This window comes from Chaetodon trifascialis, chromosome 21 (genome assembly GCF_039877785.1).
Source record: "Chaetodon trifascialis isolate fChaTrf1 chromosome 21, fChaTrf1.hap1, whole genome shotgun sequence".
Taxonomy (NCBI): domain Eukaryota; kingdom Metazoa; phylum Chordata; class Actinopteri; order Chaetodontiformes; family Chaetodontidae; genus Chaetodon; species Chaetodon trifascialis.
The window spans coordinates 1,734,531-1,755,402 of NC_092076.1; the positions used below are offsets into that span (position 1 = coordinate 1,734,531).

The 20,872-nt window shown below is 46.3% G+C and overlaps 1 protein-coding gene across 4 annotated transcripts; it reads right to left on the reverse strand.

Annotated features, from left to right (window-relative positions):
* Positions 1-1,190: 1,190 nt before the first annotated feature.
* LOC139349738 (pleckstrin homology domain-containing family A member 1-like) lies at positions 1,191-18,511 on the reverse strand. Of its 4 annotated transcripts, none has more exons than XR_011603475.1 (13): positions 18,450-18,511; positions 15,795-15,980; positions 14,002-14,058; positions 13,224-13,269; positions 12,220-12,317; positions 11,328-11,453; positions 10,354-10,491; positions 10,081-10,149; positions 8,359-8,423; positions 8,204-8,267; positions 7,587-7,676; positions 5,207-5,381; positions 1,191-4,071 (listed from the first exon to the last, which is right to left on the reverse strand). XR_011603475.1 is itself a non-coding variant. In XM_070990714.1 (13 exons), exons 2-13 carry the CDS (start codon positions 15,933-15,935, stop codon positions 3,813-3,815), a joined length of 1,227 nt encoding a protein of 408 aa, XP_070846815.1. In that variant the 5' UTR covers positions 15,936-15,980; positions 18,450-18,511; the 3' UTR covers positions 1,191-3,812. The 4 variants fall into 4 exon arrangements, 3 of the variants coding, with proteins under 3 accessions (XP_070846815.1, XP_070846814.1, XP_070846816.1); XM_070990714.1 differs by lacking the exon at positions 5,207-5,381 and adding an exon at positions 6,446-6,519; XM_070990715.1 differs by lacking the exon at positions 5,207-5,381 and adding an exon at positions 6,479-6,519 and having other exon boundaries at positions 3,681-4,071.
* Positions 18,512-20,872: the final 2,361 nt, after the last annotated feature.

The following is a 20,872-nucleotide window of genomic DNA, read 5'->3' on the forward strand; positions in this document are numbered from 1 at the left end:
GTTCAGATGAATCGGCGTCCCATGAGGAACTAATGGCAGCTATGAGAGCGTGATGATTTCATTTAGAAAATAATGGCATCATCTAAAGAGGTTAGCGCCAATGCTGCTATAGCACCAGTTATATCAGAATTGGAGAGTATTTCCTCACTGAAAGATGAGAAACAAGTAGTGCTGAAGGCTTTTCTCCAAGGAAAAGATGTTTTTGCTCTTCTTCCAACTGGCTTTGGAAAGAGTCCTGCTTCAAAATATGGTTATTTGATCTGATTGGTTAAAATTAGCCTATGACAGATGATGATAGACAGATCAGTTGCACAGTTAATTTGGTCATCTGCTAGGTGTTTCAGAAAAAAAACTGAATGTAGAAACTGAGCAAAAAATAGTAAAATAGCTTCAGAAATGCTGGATTTCATGCACATAAACTCTACAGGACTGTTTTATCCAACGGAGACGCATCGAGCTCTGTGCATCAGCTCAGATAAATGTCTTAATCACACTCTGCCTCGATGATGTTCATCTTACGTAATTCCTCGAGGTCTGGGACGGGACTGCTGTATTTACGGTGCTCTGGGACCGACAGTCTGCAGCCACGTCCAGGAATCATGACCTAATGACCACCAACCGCCTCAGAAGAGTTTATTTGGAGAGCCTCCACCCGATGAGGAGCAGCATGAAGAATGAAGGTTTCCGCCAAACATAAATCAGGACAAACCTGCCTGACATGAGGAAATATTGGAGATTTACAGTATTTGGAAACAGTGACACCTGGTGGACATACACAGACCTGCTCCTCGTTGAAGAATTCAAACCCACAAGATGGTAGCAGAGACTCATTTTTACAGACAGGAGTGCCATACCAACAACCAAGACCAACAGAAACCCCAAAAGAAACCCTGCTTCAGCGATAAGATTCCTAAATAACCAGTTTGTTGTACTGGTTTTATCATCAGATCTTGTTCTCACTCAGAGAAGAGAAATATGCTAAGTGACTCTTAAAAGGGATGCAGTTTGCAACCCTTATAAATCAACAAACGCAAATAAAATGCACCAGGATTGAGGAGTTGATCACTTTGCATCAAAAAGCAGTTTGTCAGATTGGTTCAAAAACAAACAGCAAAACTCACCTGCAGAGTCTCTGGCGCCTAGTTTTCGGTCCACCTTTTAGCAAATAAGACACCTGAATGCAGCTAAAATTCTTTTAAAATTTCTATTCATAAACAGAGCACATGGTCTTAGAATCAAGTACACACTAAAAAGGGTCAAAACAGCTTTTCATTTCATTTTTCATCAACTCTTTAGAAAGAACAACGCAGGCACTTTACCCAGCTTATGTTAAACAGGGAACCACAACGGAGGGTGTGTGTGCAGGCAGTCATGCACACGTGTTTAGAAAAGTCAGTAAACAACATATATCTGTAGATTTTTTTTCTCAAAAGTATCTCATCACTGTGAATAATAATATCATGAAAACTAAAAGCACATCAGAACAGAAAAAACACCCACAGCCGGTCTCCAGCACAGAGCAGTGCTCGCAGCCCGGGAGCAAAGAAAACCTGGAAAATGGATGGTTTGGATTTCCAACCCTGCTGGCAGCCCCCACGTCCAAAAACAACATTTACCGATCAAAAATACGGTTTCATGTCTCCCCACGTCTTTAAACCAAAAACATTAAAACAAACACGTCAACATGTGGTGGAGTTACAGAGGAACAGTAACATGAATGTACAGTGCAGGAGGTGAGGTGAGGTGAGCTGGTGAGCAGGATGAAGATCAGTTCTTCATCACTTCAGTCCACAGCGGTGCGTCCTTTCATTCACGCTGCTTTAAAGGTGGACGAGTCACTCTGCAGAAACACTGTCGCTCTTATATCTCCTCACGCTCTGCTCGCTGTCCGCTCTCGGACCGATTCCAGCCAATCAGAGGCAGGCGGCGTTCATGCTCCTGCACAGGACGGGGGTGGGGGGTGGGGGGGCGAGTGAGAGGGTGAGCAAATCCATCAAAATCACAATGTGAAGAAGCAGAGATGAAAACAGTGTTTCTCCAGAGTGACTCGGTCCACCTTTAACTCGTCTTTTAGCAGAAATATAAAATATAAATGTTTAAATATTTTACTGTTGGCGCTCAGCTCAGATTCTCCGCTGGCGCACGATGTCAGGCCATTGATCAAAGTCACACTTTCCATGACACCGCTTTGGTAAGTTTCATGTTTTTGCTTCAGATTTACAATCTTGGATGGATTTAGAAAAGATTTAAATTCCTGTTGATAATTCAGAAACGTTAACATTTTATACACACAGTGCTTTCACTAGCACATAAAACCCATGATTTGATAGCCACTGTAACCACAGATGAGGCTGTGAGTGAACGAATGGCTCCAGAGCGCTGCTGGTTGACGATGTTCTCTGTTTACAGACCAGGAAGTGACACAAAGCAGGTGACGCTGGAAGCTTGAGTGACATATTAAGCACTCGTGGGGCTTGTTCACAAGCTAACTGGTAACATGCTGGTGATACGCAGCCGGACTAGCTCGCCACCTGGCTTGCAACCAGGAAGCTACAGTTAGCAAGCTAGCTAGCACAATCACTGGCGGCTCGGTACAGTGGACGTTTGTACCGTCCACTCGAACCACGCCGCCTCACTTTTGTGGAGCCGTTTATACTCCAGCAGAGATGGGTTGCAACACAGCAAATATGATTTTTCCACTTTTCTCTCAAAGGTCACATCTGTCGACAGCATGTCCAAGTTAACAAAAGTTTAAGTATGTAGAAGCTCTACGCAGACTTCCTTCACCTCCAGACGAGAAACCACTGATTACAAGGAAATGAACCTTTTTTGGTATTTCATGTAGCTAAATGCTTGTGTGGCCCGGCCTTAACTGTAGGTTTGGAAAATGACCTTGTGATGTCATGAACACTGCTCCTTATTTTTAGAAATCTGACATTTTAGAGATTCAAAGTCTTCGTCCGACAGCAGCAGGACATTTCTTGGTCAGGAAGATGAAGACGGTGCGCAGACATGCCAGGAAATGAGCTGCGGTGAATCTGGACTTTGGAGCTCTAAAGTGCTAAAACACGCTGACAGGACGACCTTTTCAGAGTAAAAGCTCTACAGTGGTAATTCAGGATTAAAGAGTTCATAATATTAAGCGGGATTGTCTTCAAATCCGAGAGTCTGGATTAGTCAGTCTCTCAGAGTCAAACAGACGACCGACACGTCCACTTTTTGACAGCCTGCAAACTTTGGTTTGTCTGTTTCTGACATGACTCATGAAAGCTGCCCGTCACGGTGCGATGAGCAGCGTTCATGGTTCCTGTGCTACTGAAACATGTCAAACATGTTGCTGTACAATATCTAAGATTCACTTCCTTTGCGTGACAACAAGGTTTCTGTTTGCCGGCAGCAACACTTTGTAAATAATAACCAGGAAGACGAAAGTAAAGGAAACACAGCAGAGGGAGAAGGTCTGACTCCACATGTGCACAATAAATGGTCCCAGGAAGTTCGTAGAAGGATCATTTGACCTGTTTTCTAAGCACACAGAGTGGTCACAGCACATGGAGCTCATGTAGAAGTGTGTGTGTGTGTGTGTGTGTGTGTGTGTGTGTGTGTGTGTGTGTGTGTGTGTGTGTGTGTGTGTGTGTGTGTGTGTGTGTGTTGTTCTTTAGAGACTGTCAATCATCATCATCAAATCAGGGTCATCTGCAGGTCAGAATTTTCAGTGGTGTGACTGTTCAGCTCCTCCCCGCCGTCGCTGCCAACCAGTCCCAGCCGGGCGATTTCGCTGCGCCGCTTCCACGGGGACTCGTTCTCCTCCGTCACTTCGAAGGCTGCACCGTCTCCTGCAGCGAGAGGCGGGAGCGCGCCGAAGGGAGCGGCATCATCACGGTCTGGACGCCGCTCAGCCTCCACGGAAGCAAGCCCAGGAAGTTGTCCTGGTGGTGCGTGTCCAGCGTGAGGCTGAGGGCCCGCTGAGGAGGTGCCGGAGGAGGATTGTGGGTGGTGTGGTTCCTCATCAAGGGAGTAGTAGAAGGTGGAGGAGGATGTTGGGGAGGGAGAGGAGTGGTCACTGCGCTCCTGGAGGGAAAAACAAAGAGAGGAAGTGAGAGGCGGAAGAGAAAGATGGCTGTGATGGATGGATGGTGGACAGATGGATGGACGAATGCGTGCATGGATGGAGCACGGGTGACTCAGTGGATGGATGATGGATGGATGAGGAGTGCAGTGTGAGGAGAGGAGAGGAGGAAATAAAAAGTCTGGCAGATGTTTTCTCTGTTCAGACCAAAAAATGAACTTCGCTTCAACTTGTCCACCAGGAAACTCATTCAGCTCAAAGTTGGATGTTCTATTCTTATTGAACGGAGGATTTCAGAGTTTAGATCTGACTTAAATAAGGTCAGCCATTATTATTATCACGTTAAAGTTCTGTTTGCTGGTGATCAAGGAAACATTACACTTAGAAAACCTGACAAATGATTTGACTGACATTCACAAAACAGCATGCACATCAGGTTTTATGGGTTAAAGTGAAGCTCAGCAATAGCAGCCAGGAACAACATGACGGAGGCATCTGCAGCGTGTCCACCAGCAGCTGCAGTTTGACGTCAACACAGAAGCAGACTCTGATAAGGCAGCAGGTCGGGAAACCTTTCAGATGACTATCTCAACGAGGAATAATTTGATGAATTAATGTTGGTAAAATCACCTTTAATAAAACACCTAAAGGCTTCACGAGCAGAAGAAACTATCTGCAGTGCTAACATCTGTGTAGCACTGCTAGCTAAAACCAGGATCCTGGTGGTCACAGAGGCTAACACACAGTCTGTGCTAATGTAGCATCACAGTTTTAAAAGCACGGTTCAGCCGTGATCACAGGAAGTACATCCACACTTCAGCCACAATGAAAACACTGTAAGCCGCTAACAACCGCAAGCTAGTTCTTAAAGGTCTTAAAGTAGTACTGCGAGGTCTGTTACTACCCACTGTGGCTGGATGTTTCTCCTTTGCTCTGATGTTTCAACCGTTCATTTCCTTGAAATCTTAAATCTTAAAGTCTTGAAATGAAACAACCCGACTCATCATTCCAGCTGTGTTGACATTTTACCTGCCGGCTCTATTGCTGAGATACGAGGTCAGAGAGAATCCATCCGGAGAAAATGCTGTGAAGTGTGACCGTAACACGAGGGTTCATGCAGTTACAAGCAACACGTACGAACGAGTGATGCTGCAGCTGCCAAGGAGCGGGGCAGGATCGAACAGCAGTTGCTAAGGAAGCGGAGAGGCAGTGGGGCTTGGTGATTGGACGATGAGCAGCAGTGGGAGGGGCAGGAAGTAGGCAGCAGGGCTCATTTGGGGAAGGTTAGTACGTCACTGTCACACCTCACTCTCTGAAAAGCAGACACGCACGCGCACACACACGCAGAAAGACAAAGACAACATGACAGAGGGTTAGCGGGAAAAAAGAAAAAGCTCATGATGAATTCGGTTTTGCGAAGTCCTGCTGGGAGTCAGGAACGCTGTAAATGTGGTTAAGATGTGAATACTGACACACAACGTGAAGAAAACAGCTGAGACACGGAAGAAGGGAGCGAAGACGGACGTGAAAGTTCAGAGATAACCACCGTGTTATGAGACTGAAGCAAAGTGTAGCGTGACCTGATGGATGGCCTCTAGTTCTGCAGCCCACATGTCGACTAAACGTGTGTGAAAATATGAAAAACGAAGGAAAAATGATGAGAAGCTGTGATGTCAATGGACCAGAGCGCTAGTCTAAGAGGACGGTGATGCCTCGGAGGGACGAGCCGTGATGGAGGATGAGGATGCTGCCAACGGACATCATTCAGGAATGATCAGTGCTGAGCCTGGGTCAAGTGTCAGGTCAGAGGTCAGAGGCCAATACCTGGTCTCCTACATGCAGCACTCACATACTTTTAGACGTTTGTTTTATAGTTCCTGAAACAATTTAGGACTCCCTTTCCACCCGCATTAGACTGTGTCCAACATGTCCAACACACTGACCGTAAGCCTTGTTTTGCAGCTATTAAGCAAAACACCAGCTGGTCTGGGCGGCAGTTCGAGTCCTGTGCAGATAAATTCTGCCACAGGGTGCAAAGACTGCTTGTTAATGTAAGTGGAAAGGAAAGCACAGAGTCCTAAACATTCAGGTTTTGCCCGTTTTGACGAGCAAACAGTTCAGCCAAATCTACAAACTACGTGCTGCTGCTACAGACTCCAGCTCTGCTTCTAAAGGGCAGCGCAGGCCGGACTGTTCGCAGCTCGCAGCGGCTTTAGGATGGATGAACACTGCAGGGTTCGCTCTGGTGTCTGCGCTGCGACATGACGATGCACAGAACCAGAGAACTCCTGCAGTGTGTGTGATGGAGGCTCGGTGAGGGGAGGCTGGTGGCTGGGGTGAATGCGGGGAGAGGGGAGAGGGCGTGGGGTCACATACGTGCTGCATTCACCACCGCAGAATGGTGTATACCTCTGTATACAAGGGCTGGACAGCCTTCTGGCCTGACGTATCTGAAAACAACAATTTACAGCACAGCTCAGTTACAGTGGCATGAAGAGCTCCTTTCCAAAGCACCACACAGACGTCCGCAGAGGCCGGACCGCCGTGGACAGAGCCACAACGTCCAATCAAATCAACCCGTCACCACTGAACGTTCCTCCGCTAGTTTTGCAGGAACTTGTCATGCTGATTATTGTCTTTTCAGGACAGCAGGACATTCATATTGTTCATGTTTGGGAAGTACTGCCTCAAAACGCTGTTTAATACAACGACCACAGAGAAAGAGCCGATTCCACTCGCAGTAAATCTGTGCCAGAGAAGCAGTGAGTCCCAGCTTACTGCTGTTAAAGGACAAACCACTGAGAAGCCTTCACTGACTTTTTTGGCCGGCGTCACACTTCCATTAAAATCATTAGAGTAATGCAAACTGTTTTACTTGACAGCAGCTTTTATGTGCTACTTTTTTCCTCTGGAGGATCATCGTGTGGTTTTGGAAGGAAACTCTTCAAACAGAGAGAGACTGAGGGAGAGAAAGAGAAAGATCATCATCAGCTTGTGAAAGCCCTAAAAGGAGGAAAAAATGATGAAACATGGACCAATCTGTACAATATGTGAGCTTCCACTGCTTTATATTGACGTATTATCTACTGACCATAACGCTGATGACTGTTTAAATCACTATATTTGTGATTATATGTGAATAAATGACAATAATCTGATTCAAATCATTCTTGTCTTAAACCTCTGGAAGCTGTTTGTCCACTGCAGTAACTCTTTCTGCCACAAGATGGAGCTGCTTCACCTGAACAGACACGAACAAGGCGGCAGATCCTTCTTCAGGGACAAAGTGATGGAACCAAAATCATGATCAACTTATTGAAAACACACAAATTTGCAGCTTTCTGTGTTTAGTTCAAGGGTTAAGTCTTGGTTCATAATCTCTTAAATCAGGATCGATGAAAGTTTTTCAGTTTCAGTTCATTTTATACCGACAGTCTTTGGGAAGCTGAGTGTGTGTTTCTGGACTGATCTGCTCTGAAACATCATGAGCACGACACAAGTCCGACAGGAGACCTACAGTGTTAGCCGAGCGTCCGGGGCCGCGCTGAGCCACAATCGCCCCTGAGATGGCCTTAATCCAGCTGTGCATGTCCTCTGGACTGTCAGCCTGACAGGGGGACAGAGACAGAGAGAGACAATGTCCATGCATCACTTTTTCCTACATTGTTTTTCAATGGTGCACCTGAACTGAGGAAGGTCATTTGTAAATATATGAAGTAGTATTACTGCTGCAGTGCTCATAATACACTGAATACACATCAAGTGTTTGTAAGGAAGGAGTGAAAATATGTTTAGAGATGAAAAGAAATGATAAAACCTTCAAAGAAAAGTAAAATCTAAGATAAAGAGCAGCCATGCTAACAGCTGCGTGAGCAGCGGTGCTTTGAGCTTAATGCTCACATTAGCATGCTAACACGCTCTCAGGTAGCGTTCACCATCTCAGTGTAGCACATTAGCATGCTCAGATGAGGTGAAGCTGTGTGGTGGCTGATCCGTCCACACCAGTGTGTCTCCAGCTGGATTTTTGTCTGTCCGTCAGCTTTGTGCAAAGTGAACATCAAAACTCCAACAGGAAAAATCCAGGCGAGCAACACCTTTGCCCAGACTGAAGCCTCGGTCCCGGCCGTCTGTTACCTGGATGTAGAAGGTTCTGGAGCTGGTGACCATTTCGAACAGGTTGTCCCTCATCATCAGCTCACTGCAGAGGACAGAACAGAGACCACAGCGGCCTGAGTCCAAACACCTGGACGGCAGCACGTATTCACCTGCTGACACCAGAGCTCACTCACCTCTGTTTGCACTCCTGGACCTTGTGGATCTCCTTCAGCTGGATGACTTTCAGCGCCTCCCTCTCCTGCGAGGAAGAAGAGAGGAAGCAACAGACCTTCATCACTTCACACATGCAGAACCACAGGTATCACACAGGAAGAGGAAGCCTTCTGTAAAACACCTCGTCTGCATGACTCTGCAGAGGTGAACCGAGGCCGCCTCTGCAGAGTCATGCAGGCCAGGCCAGGAACAGCAGACTCATGACAGGAACATGCTGAGTGAGCGCATACTGGATTACAGCTGCTAAACATCACCAAAGCCCCCGTAGGCACATCGATTTGCAACATTTCCCACAATTACCAAGACAGATTAAAGAGATACTGAGCAGAAAAACAGCCAGCAGTTGACAAATGTCTGCTTCTCACAGCACATGTCGTCATATCGTCCGACCCCAGCCAGCCGCGGTGGAAGAGGCCCCGACAGAGCGCTTGTTATTAACATCCTGAGCCGACCAGCCCACAGCTCTGGCGACTGGCTCAACGCTGGCATTCCTCTGCCGGCTACTGACTCATCACAGTTGACAATTACAGGCTATTTAAGGGACTTTTATACGTGTGGTACTCTGCATTTGACGCTCCCGTCTCATTTCAGACGTGGCGTTCGAGGCGTGTGATTTTCACAGTGAAGCTCTGCTGCAGCTCTGACGAGGGTTCTGCATGATACCAGGCTGAGTGCTATCGAGGCCTTTTCTCATAGAAACTATGTGCTTTCTTAATAAACAGTCAAAGGTCTAAGCCTGTGGACGTGAAAGGAGGAAAGGGAGACATTTTAGGACAGAGCATCCAATGGCAGAGCTCAGAGCTCTGTGGGCAGCAGCTGAAGATTACAGGCTGTGGAAACCTGATGAAACATTCAGCAGTTTAAATCAGCTCACTTGTGGATTCTGGGTCAGTTTTGGAGGAATTGGGCAGATATGCTGTCATGTTTTCACCAAACCTGACAGACGAAACGTTAAATTAGCCAACAGACTTCTGACTGACTGACTTCTGTCTCTGTCTGTCTCCGTATGTCCCCTCATAACTGTCTCAGACAAAGTCCTGTGATGGTTCTGACTAAGAACTGATGTCTTTCTGCACTCATTACGTCACTTTACATGCACAAATGTTTCATACGCAAGATGGAAAACATAGAGGCATGAACACACAGGCGCGCGCACACACACACACACACACACACACACACACACACACACACACACACACACACACACACACACACACACACACACACACACACACACACAGGGTGTGCCCATCTATGTGGTGAGGACTCGCTAATCTGTGCACACGTGGATCATATGAGGAGGTATTCAGGACACATGCCTCTGCGTGTAGAAGCAACAACTAAGTGAAGGAAAAACAAACCTCGCTGTGTGCGCACACACACATGCACACACACACACACACACACACACACACACACACAGACTTGGGTGTTCAGTTTTCCATTTCATTTACTTCATTGCTGTGTGAGGCTGACATTTGTACAGTGTTAATGTTGTACAAAGATCTGGTGTGTGTGTGTGTGTGTGTGTGTGTGTGTGTGTGTGTGTGTGTGTGTGTGTGTGTGTGTGTGATTAAGTGTAACCTGTACTCCAGTCACCTGATTACAGCAGCTCTGCTGTAACATGATTATTTTTTTAAATCATCAGTTCACTCAAACAAAAGAAAAACATTTCTCACCATTTCTGATTTGTAGTAGCTGACAGCGTTTTCATCCAGCATGAAGTACCTCCGCTTCCAGTTCTTCATCTGAGGAAGAGGAGCAGAGCTACCGACGTCAGTGCGTTTGACAAAAACACATGAGCTGTTCACAGAGCTGATGGTCAGAAGAAACATCTGACTGGACTCTTCACTGAGTGTCCCACAGGCTGCGATGGCAAGGTGTGTGTGTGTGTGTGTGTGTGTGTGTGTGTGTGTGTGTGTGTGTGTGTGTGTGTGTGCGCACGCTCTTACCACAGCTCCCTGTTTGACACAGTACCCAGCCTTGATGATGGCTTGGTCCTGCGCTCCTCTGGACAGGAAGTAGGGCAGTTGATTCTGACCCCGCTTCAAACCTCCACGCTCTGCCCCGTTCTGCCCCTCCCCCTGCTCCTAAAACACACACACACACACACACACACACACACACACACACACACACACACACACACACACACACACACACACACACACACACATACTTTTAACGTATATGGAAGACTGAATCGTGATATTCAGAAAACCAAAGGTTTGCAAACGTGTCAAAACAACGAGCTGAAAGACGTTAAAACGCTCCACAGAGCTGCAGATTTGTCACCATGAGAGACCCCTTTCATAGACAAGCGGTCATGTGATCCATTGTTAATATGAAAATATTGATTACAGCATCACATCGTTTTACTTCAATATGTGGCTCAACCTCCAAATGACTCTCTAAACGACTCTTTGGCGCGCTCGGTATACTTCCCCCTCAGATTATCTTCAGATTACTTCCTTTGTCAGAAGGATCAAAATGAGTGAAGCACACACAGACGCTGGCTTTTCATTCCAGGCATTCTTCTTCCTTGTCAATACCCGGTGGGCGTGCTCTGCTAGCAGCAGCTAACGTAGCCTCGAGCTGCTTAGGAGCCGGACACAAAGGTCACTTCCTTCTGACTCCAGGTGACGATATTTATCACACAGCGCCCTGTGAAGACTGAATGCTGCTGTTCAGGAAACAGACTTTCGATGTGGAAAACATTTCCTCTGACTCTTAAAGGGCTCAGTTTTCTAGACCTTTAAAAGTCTTCTAGTCAGTCCAAACCAGCCGTCACTCGCCTGCGCTGACGCATGCTGGATCGAGTGTTTGTGGCTGCATTCCTTTGAGGACAGGACCCGACCTGCCCACCTGCTGCTAACCCGGCGAGCACGGCGGCGTGTGTGTGTGTGTGTGCGTGTGTGTGTGTTACCTGTGTAGCAGTGATGATAGGGACTCCTCCTATGATCTCAGTCTTGTAAGAGACCTGTTTCATGGCTCCGAGTACTTCCTGGGGAGTCTCTGCGTGGGCGGCGTGGCCCTCGCCCGGCTTTGGCACCTGAAAACACAACAAGAGCTTAACAGCAGTCCTGCCTGTCGAGCTCCCTGTTGACACACACGGTTTTCAAGAGGTTTAAACCAGCTCATCTTTTCATCTCTTCGAGGATCTTTAATCTTGTTTTTCATCTCCAAACTGCAACCAATCGGCATGTTTTCTTTGGACACACACACACGCCTGTTAGTCAGACCAGTTTGTTGCTGGTTTGGTCTTTTTTGTGGAATCTGCTGACAATAACAAAAATAAAAAGTATCTCCGGCCTCATCCTCAGGCGCACTGGGCGACACGTTACACCATCCTGCTGCCTCAAACACTCACTCGAGCACCAAATGTGTATTAATCCACAGCTGAAAATAGTCCCTGACAGATGCTGTTTCCTCCTGTTTGAGCGACGTTCGTTAAAAACAACAGGGGTCACATGTTTTTAGAAATTACTCCCACATGACACCTGTGTTTATTGATGACCAGCAGAGTTCAGGTTCACGTTATTTATACGATGAAATCATGAATATGCCCCTCCCACACCGAGCACAGACCCCCGCAGCTGCAGGTGGATCCAAAGACCTGGACTTCCTGTTCTCTCTCCACTCACACTCTGTTGAGCCTGAACTGAACTTTATCTCTGGGTATTTTCCATCAGCTGTGGCCTGAGGCCGAAGACAGAGCGGCCTACAACAGGAGAAACAGGGTCACCCATTGATCCGTCAGCGTGTGTGTGTGTGTGTGTGTGTGTGTGTGTGTGTGTGTGTGTGTGTGTTTGACTCACAGTAATTTTAGTGGCGTTGTTGAGGACGCTGATCCACTCCACCAAATCCTGCTGGTCATTGGCCTGCAGGTAAAACTTCCTCATTCCTGCATTTATAACTGGGGGGGTGGGGGGGGTGGAAACGTGTTGGTTGTTAACCTTCTAGACAAGAAAACACAAGAGGAAGAAGAAAACTGCTCCGAGCTTCATGCAAATCGAGATCTAAAAATATCACTTTGTTTCTGGTTTCTCAGCAGCGGAGGATGTGAGTGTGTGTGTGTGTGTGTGTGTGTGTGTGTGTGTGTGTGTGTGTGTGTGTGTGTGTGTGTGCGCGCTCATATGTTAACATCCCATCCAGATGCAAACACACACACGCGCGCAGAGGTCAGCTCAGGGATATTGTACAGTTTCCTCCTATTGAGCGACGAGAAGCTACTGTTGGCCACCAGAGGAACAACAACAAGCAGCAAGGGACAAAAGAGAGGAAAAGAGGGAGGAAGAGAGGGAAAAAAGGACGAGGAAGGGCAAAAGGAGAGAAAGAAGGAAGGAAGGAAACAAGGAAGGAGTGGGAATGAAGGAGAAAGAGAGAGAGGGAGTAGAAGAGGGCTGGAAAGAACTGACGCCGGCCATCAGGTCGCAGTCGTCGCTCCGGTTCATCCCAAAGCTGCTGGATGTGGCTGCGGCCAGTCCGGCTCTTCCAAAGTGGGAAAAGCATTTTTATGGACCTGGCTTTGTGCACCGGGACATTGTCATGTTGTAACAGGAAAAGGACAAACACAAACTGTTGCCACAAAGCTGGAAGCTAAGTATTGTCTCAGAAATCGCCGTACATTTCAGCCTTCACTGGAACTAAGAGACCAACTCGAAAGCAGACAAGAGCGTGTGGCCAGAGCCAAAGTATATATAGTATGTAGTTATAGTGAAGAGGGAGGCAGCAGAGGGGGAGGAGAGAGAGAGAGAGAGAGAGAGAGAGAGAGAGAGAGAGAGAGAGAGAGAGAGAGAGAGAGAAAAGGGAGGAAACTTACCAAAGCAGAACTCTGCCTTCGGTCTGAGTTTGGTGGCATCGCTGACCTGAAGGAGAGAGAGCAAAGCTTTCATGTCCAGAGGGGAACGTTAATAAGGGATCATGAGAGGCCTGCTGTGTTTATGCACGGTTACTGTCATGAGCTGGAACGAGCGACAAGCTTGAAACTCACTGGAAATGATGTGCATGTGCTTCCCAAGAAATATGAGCCCAATCAGCCAGAAGGTGGCGCTGTCATTAGTCCCTCAAACCATCATTGACTCGAAACTGGACAAACAAGCCGGCTCAATGCGCTCCACGAAAGACGCCTCTTCAGCCTTAAAAGAGCACCACGAGGGATTTTCTATTTCTCTTATACAGCAAGATTGGTGGAAAAACATGGCCGCCATCAACCAATACACTTCGTAAGGGGCGGGGCTCAGCAGGAAAATGGCTGTAACTTGGTCCGTGCTGTGCTGCCTCCGAAACATCCCCGCTGAGTGAAAACCGATGAAGGGGAGCAACCGGTGGAAGTTTGGGTGAGTAATTACTGAACCGCTGCAGGCTGTGTGACGTGGTCTCAGTCCTCGTTCAGACACGATTAAACGAGCCGAAGCGGCTTTGCTCACCTGTGAACCTGCTCGTCGCTGCTCGCGGCTGTAATGTTTGCTCATTGAGCTGCTTCCCTCACTAACTGTTGCATTTTGAATGGAAACCTAGCTTAGCATTAGCATGCTAGCCCGTTCAGGCCAAAGTTTTAGAAACACTCAAACTGTGTGTTTGAGAGAGAGAGGACTCACCTTGGAGATGTAGGTGAGTTTGAGAGATCCCACCTTCTCTGCACCTTTAGGCAGATTCTGGACACAGAAACACAAAAGTATCAGTACTGTAGTTATGTAGTCAGTGTTTAGATACTGCGTGTACTCATGTAGTAAACGTTCAGCACAATGAAAAGGCTTCATCCTTATAAAACTTGGACTTCAGTAACTTCTGAAATTCACTCAGAAACATTATTTTAGACAAAACGTTAGCCTGCATGAGGCCGACCTGCCCGACCTGCTGGAAGCCGTAATGTTTGAGGAATTCCCCGACTGTGCCAAATATAGATACTACTACTACTACTACTACTACGACAACGACGAACGTCTTCGGTTTCTGCTCTGGTTCCTGTTTGTGTTTGATCAGGACGATTTAATTTGTCAGAAGGTCCAACCAAAGGCATTCAAATCTGGCCCGTCCTGTAAACAACTTCCTCTTCAGACCTTTTCCTCAAAGCGGTGAAGGCTCCAGTCTTTGCGGAGGCTTTTTTTAGCTCGTATTGTTAACAGCTCACCTTCCTCTGGGCACGTTCTGCCTCACTGTGTCGTGTAGACTCTGACGCTTTACATCGAATTCACTTTCATTAGTTTGCAGAGACGAGGACAGACAGACACGCTCCTTCATCACCACGAACACACACGTCATTATTGTGGATTATTTTGATTCACACACACACACACACACACACACACACACACACACACACACACACACACACACACACACACACACACACACACACACACACAGTCCTGCTGCTGGAAACACTCACCTGAGCACCACACATGGATTAACCCACCACTGAAACAAATTACTCCTGTTTGAGTAACATCTGCTGAAAACTGCACGCGACCTGCAGGAACTGACTGGTGGGCTTTGGGCTCCACAGACGTTTGAGAGTCGGGAGCTAAAATTCAACCTTTCTAATAATAATCAGTGGAGTCGATTGTTTGTCTTTTGCATTTTCTCATATCGTAGCTCACAAATGGTTTTCAGCAGCCGCCTGTCAGTTGTCAGATGTCGAGCGTGTCCCTGAACACACCGCTGAGGACACGGAGACTCTTCTGCTAGCTGCTTCACTTTAATGGAAACTAGAGACGCTCTGCGATGGGATCACACGGGACTCAGCAGTTATTACTTCTTTATTACACTCTGTACTCAGACGTCGGACCGCACCCGTCTTCAAACTCGGCCTTCATTTTTATTTTAGCAACACATCTGAGACGTTTCCTGAATGCACACATTTCCTGACAACATCACAAACAAACACCTGACAAAGTACTCAAAACTACTTCTGCGGTACCTCCAGGACTGAGGACACACACACACACACACACACACACACACACACACACACACACACACACACACACACACACACACACAAGGTAAAAACAATACCAGTCGAGCTAAATGTGTTGGATCTTCTCCCTGAAGCTACTTTCAAGTCCCTGCAAGTTGATTTTTATGGTGAGCAGAAACATACTGTCAATAATTCTGCCTGGAGGGAAATCAGCCGCTTTGTGCGACTGACACTCAGCAGTGAACATCTTCAACATGAAGGTTTCTTTATTAAAAGTACAAATAATAAATAAATCAGCCCCAGAATCAGAATGAAGGCACACAGTAGCGCAGTACGCGCAGATGGTTCATATGTTTCAGTGCTGACTCATCACAGAATTTCCATAAGTGTGGTGTGAGTAAATCCATCATGTGTTCACATTCTGCACATTCATTCACTCTCTCTCTCTCACACACACACACACAGCATCACCTGTGGGTTGTCCATGTACCACAGCAGGTTGCCCTGCTGAGTGTCCAGGATGAAGTATCGACGCAGGAACCGGCCACTGCTCTCATTCTCCTCGATGTCCAGGAAGCCGCAGATGCGATTCTGTCGGTCCACGTAAGGCATCGCGACCCCGAGCAGCTCAGCCCGCCCTGGGGCATCACAGGAACGCTGGCAGGAGGCGGCACAGGTGGACATGCAGTGTTATCTCAGGTGAAAAAGGAGCCCTGCTCAGAATCTTAAAGCTGCAGAGAGACTGCGTGTCGTGGACGAAAATGAGCTGGACTGGCTGCTTTGAGCTTTCTTTGTGGGACTCAGATCCAAATCAATCTTATGTTTGAAGCACACAACCAGAGTCAGGACAGAGTTAGCCTAGCTTAGCATGAAGAGGGAGGACAACAGTTGCCTGAGTCTGTACAGCAGGTTGTATTAGGTGGCACTGATACATTTATGGTAACTGGTGTCCAGGCACAGTAAGTGTGCAGCTCACATATTTCCACTTGTCACACCTGGCTAGCTGTTTCCCCCCGCTTCCAGTCTTTATGCTAAGCTACGCTAACACGTATCATGCATCTGAAAGGTCTGAACATGAGCGAGTAACTGTCCCCCTGCTGAGCTTCACGCCTTTCAAACCTCACTTCCCTCTCAGACAGGACACGTCGCCACAGGCAGGTGATCAGCCAAACCGCCCGCGAACACATCGAAAACCTCGGAGGAGGATTTGAACGCAGCATCACTTTTTTTTCCCTTCAACTTTCAGTTTCAGGGTTTTTTTAAACTGCACTTTGTTTGCAGAAGAAGAATTTCAAAATGCAGGAAAACACCTGAAAAGTCACGTCTGTGTGTGTGTGTGTGTGTGTGTGTGTGTGTGTGTGTGTGTGTGTGTGTGTGTGTGTGTGCAGGAAGTGTGTGTGCGTGTGTGTTTGTTGTGACAGAGATGGACGAGGACAGCGCTAGTTAAAGCATGCAGGGATTAACAGAGCAGGTGCTGGCTACATAACACACACACACACACACACACACACACTCACACACACACACACACACACACACACACAAGAGAAAACACTGGATTTCCACGACAACAAATAGAGAAACTGTCAGTCAGGCGTTTGGAGGGTAGAGGCGCTGAATGTTTGCTCGGGTTTCTAATCTGACTTATTCATCAGATATTTCTAATGAATTTTAATTGGGTTCCACCAGCTGTTCATCGCTCCATCTCTAGGTTTGTGTGTAAAGTTTCAAACCAGTCATCTACTAAATCGTGTTCGGTAACTCTTGTTAACAGCAGCTGGAGACAGAAATAGGAACTAGAGCTGGGAACTACCTGCAGAAGACCTGCAGAGCAAAACAAACACGCAGCGCTGCTCAGCGCCGGCCTGGATTTCACCCATGAAAAACAAAGACAGTAACAGTCTGGATGGTTTAAAGCGCCATTGTTGTGACTTCGGCATCTGTTTCCCTCGTTGGCTCGGCCCTCGCTGGCTGTTTACTCCCACACTGAGGGACACATGGCCGCTCCATCAAACATGGAGGCCGGCTGGTCCTGATATTATATCTATTCACTGAACATCTTCTGTAAGTTTGACCTCTCCTTCACACGCTCAGATAAAGTCCCCTGAACCTCACACTGCAGGTCAAGGGTCAGGAGGAACAATCGTTCTGCTGCTGTGGAGGGACACACCTCTGACTGACGGGGGTGGGGGGGTGGTCACGTTTCCAGGTGGGTGTGGAGGTCTGAAAACAGATGAGTTTTGGTTCCCCCTTATAGAAATGCTTTCCCACAAACGCTTTCCCACAAATTGATCCATCTGACGGGTATTTTCTGGATGAAGTGATGAATAGTTTATTCTATGAAACGTAGAAAATCCACCCCAGGCTCTAAAATCTAAGGTAAGGTCTTCAAATATCACGTTTTTTCCAACCAACAATGCAAAACCTGGAGGTTTTTCTTTTAATATCATGTATGGAAAAATTAAAGAGCAGCTGAACAAGCACATTTCTGTCTGAAATTAACCATCGTTTAAACAATTGGGGATTAATTTTCTTTCAATAACCTCATTGATTCGTTTCACTTCCATGTAAGAGACACGCTCTTATAGTCTATAATAATCAGTGTAAAACACATTAGATTTTAAACGTATTAAAGCATGAGAGTCTCAGGCCCATAATAAAGATAATATTATAGGAATATTACGATGCTTCTCTCTTACAACAGACGCGCTAATGAAAAGCCTTCACACTACACTTTCCTCCATATTAATCGCTTTATATCTCATTCAATTGCACTCATTTCAGCGTGTAATTGCACTGCTGTAACTCCATTACTGACGCCGTTAGCTTTCATTTGCACATCTGTAATCCGTGCAGCCGCACACACGTATCCCAGAATAATGTTCACGGTGGTAACTGAGTCCATTTAAACACTCATCGGTGCACAATTCCTCCCTGTGGAGATCAAACTGTTGTCACAGGCCTAAAAACATCGACCGATTTCCTCTCCCGCCTCCATTCGCTGTCTGTTCGACACCTCATACTTCTGAATTCTTGTTTTTTGGAGGATATTTGGCTGCGTACAACACGGCGCGGCCGTGAGGCGGCACACGGACTGTAAAAGCGGCGGATTGTGGGTTTACTTACACAGTTCGGCTCAGTCCGAGTCCAGTGTGGCAGCTGTCAGGCACCAGCGTCAAGTTACACGCAAAATACTCAAATCGCTTCCGGTTTCAGCTGTAAAAATGAAAGCGCTTGCGGACAACGGCGTTACTTCCACGTGGACTTCAAAGTAAAATACCTTACCAAGAGAGAAACTGCTAAACTATCGTGTTTGACTATTATAGTTCTGTCTTTTTTTTCTTTTCTTTTTTTTTTTTACTGTACTGTGTATATGGACTTATGTTTGCAATAAAGTTAATAATAATAATAATATAGCTTTGAAGCTACAGCTAGCAGCACCTTAGCGCAGGACTGGAAGCAGGGGAAGCAGCTAGCTAGCTGTTCGTCAACAGTAACAAGATCTGCCTAGCAGCACCTCAAAAGATCACTAATTTACATATTTGTTTGTTTAATCTGTTCAAAAACTGAAGAGTAAAAATACAAGTTGTCCCTTTATAAGGGGTTTTGTGGTGGACTATTTCTTAGCTCTCAGTAGTTGCCAGCTAGCAGGTGAAGACTCCAGGAAGTTACTGGTTGTGGACAGAAAACGGTGACATGACCATTGTAAAATGTCACTTTTACACTTTGATTTTTGTGATTAAACCAGTGAGATTTAAATGTCTTAATCCTTGAGGTTTCGATGTGCTGAAGGGCAGATTTTAGACAGTCAGGCTAGCTGTAAGGCTACTTTCAGTCTTTATGCTAAAGTAGGGCTAAGCTAACCAGGTTCCACAGGCTGCGAGCTAAAGCAAGAGAGGGGCATCAGGTTATGACCAGGTGTATTAGCCTACAGGTGATTTTGTGAGTTTTGTTTCAGTGGTTTGTGGTAAAGTTATCCATTAATAAATAAATAAATAAATAAATAAATTGACCTCAAAAAATGTATTTGAATTGCATTTTATTTCGTAAACTATCGTTTGTCGTTGATACATTTATGCTTTTATTTTGAAGGCAGGATATATGTCCTCACATTCTTACCGCTCAGTGATGACTGAGATTTCCAACCAATCCATGAGCGGAGTTCAAGCTTTTTCCCTCTCACTGTCCTCGAAAAGGATGATGGTAAATGCAGTGCTTCCTTCCACAGTCACAGTTCAGCTGAAGTGCAGCAAGTGGGGAGTCTTTGTCTTGCTCAAGGGCACTCTGGTGGGATGTTCACTCACATGTACACAGGGGATGCATTCGTTCACTTCAGTATATGGATCTATTTCCCAGGTTGCAGCTTAGCCCACACAGAGATAGTGACTGGTAGCTGGGAGGAAACAGGTTAAGAACATTGACATTTGAATCATTTATCAGCTTTATTTCTCCATGTTATTCAGTTGCTGTATATTCAACCTGTCTGTACACACATGCTCACACAGATAAAATGTCCATGTTTAACTCCAGCACAAACGTCTGCACTGCTGCATCAAATCCATCCAAAACACACACCTTCCCCTCTGTCTGCCTGTAAGTCTGATAGTGTAATATCTGCCTGGCTGTGCATCTGTTGTTCACACCAAGAGCTGATAAGTAAAGATACAGAGAAGAGAATAAAGATGAAGAGGTCTGAGGTCACTTCCTAGAATACATAGAACAACCAGCGGGAATGGGAAGAAGAAAAAGGATGAGAAGAGACGATCAAACCAGAAAGACATCACAAGACATGAAAAGAGAGGAAGGCGAGAAAAAGAAGGAAAACAGAAGAGAAAGGGAGAAGATGCGCTAGATAGCAGATAGAGTATGAGTGAGCGCTGACACCTAGTGGTGAAAGACAAAAATCACAGCACAGGACGTCCTGAAACGTCTGTCAGCTGTTTTTGTGTTTAAAAACGTCATTTTATATCTCGATCAGTCTCGGTGATGCTGTGGATTTGGCTTGTGAAGACATCAGTGCTGGATTTGTCCTAAAGCATTTTCGTCCATCTGTGGTCGTCCACTTCAGGGACAGCAGTCATTGTCCGGTGCCTATGTGTCCTACATGGTGTGATGTGTGGATGGCTCATTCTGCTGCAAGCCTGCGATTGATGTTCACATTTTTATTAACTGGATCCACAGTCCACCCCTGACCTTAACCAAGGCTTTTGGTTTCTGAACCTGAACCAGGTGTTTCAGGAGCCTAACCCAAACTATACTTTAACCACAGTTTGCCCTCACACTGTTGCCCTAACCTTGGCCGTACCACAGCTGCCATGTGCATATACTGATACTGTGAAGCAGGAATTTAAAAACTGTCGACGTTAATGTAGAGGTTTGTATGACCTTCTTGTTTGGCAGTAGCTCAGATCTAAAGGTACGGTCACATTAGATCCAGCCACACTGGACTTCAGTGTAAATCTTGGATAATTTTTGGATGTTATTTTTAGGGATACTGGTCTGTTTTTTCACCTTTGCCTTTGTGGACTGTGGCAATTAACAGACTGGTG

Coding starts and splice junctions, on each gene's coding strand:
- LOC139349738 (XM_070990713.1), bottom strand. CDS start 15,935: ATGCCTTACGTGGACCGACAGAATCGCATCTGCGGCTTCCTGGACATC. Junction 12,318..13,223: donor GAAGGCAGAGTTCTGCTTTG/GTAAGTTTCCTC, acceptor CCACCCCCCCAG/TTATAAATGCAGGAATGAGG. Junction 4,072..7,586: donor CCGGACGCTCGGCTAACACT/GTAGGTCTCCTG, acceptor TTTTCCCTCCAG/GAGCGCAGTGACCACTCCTC.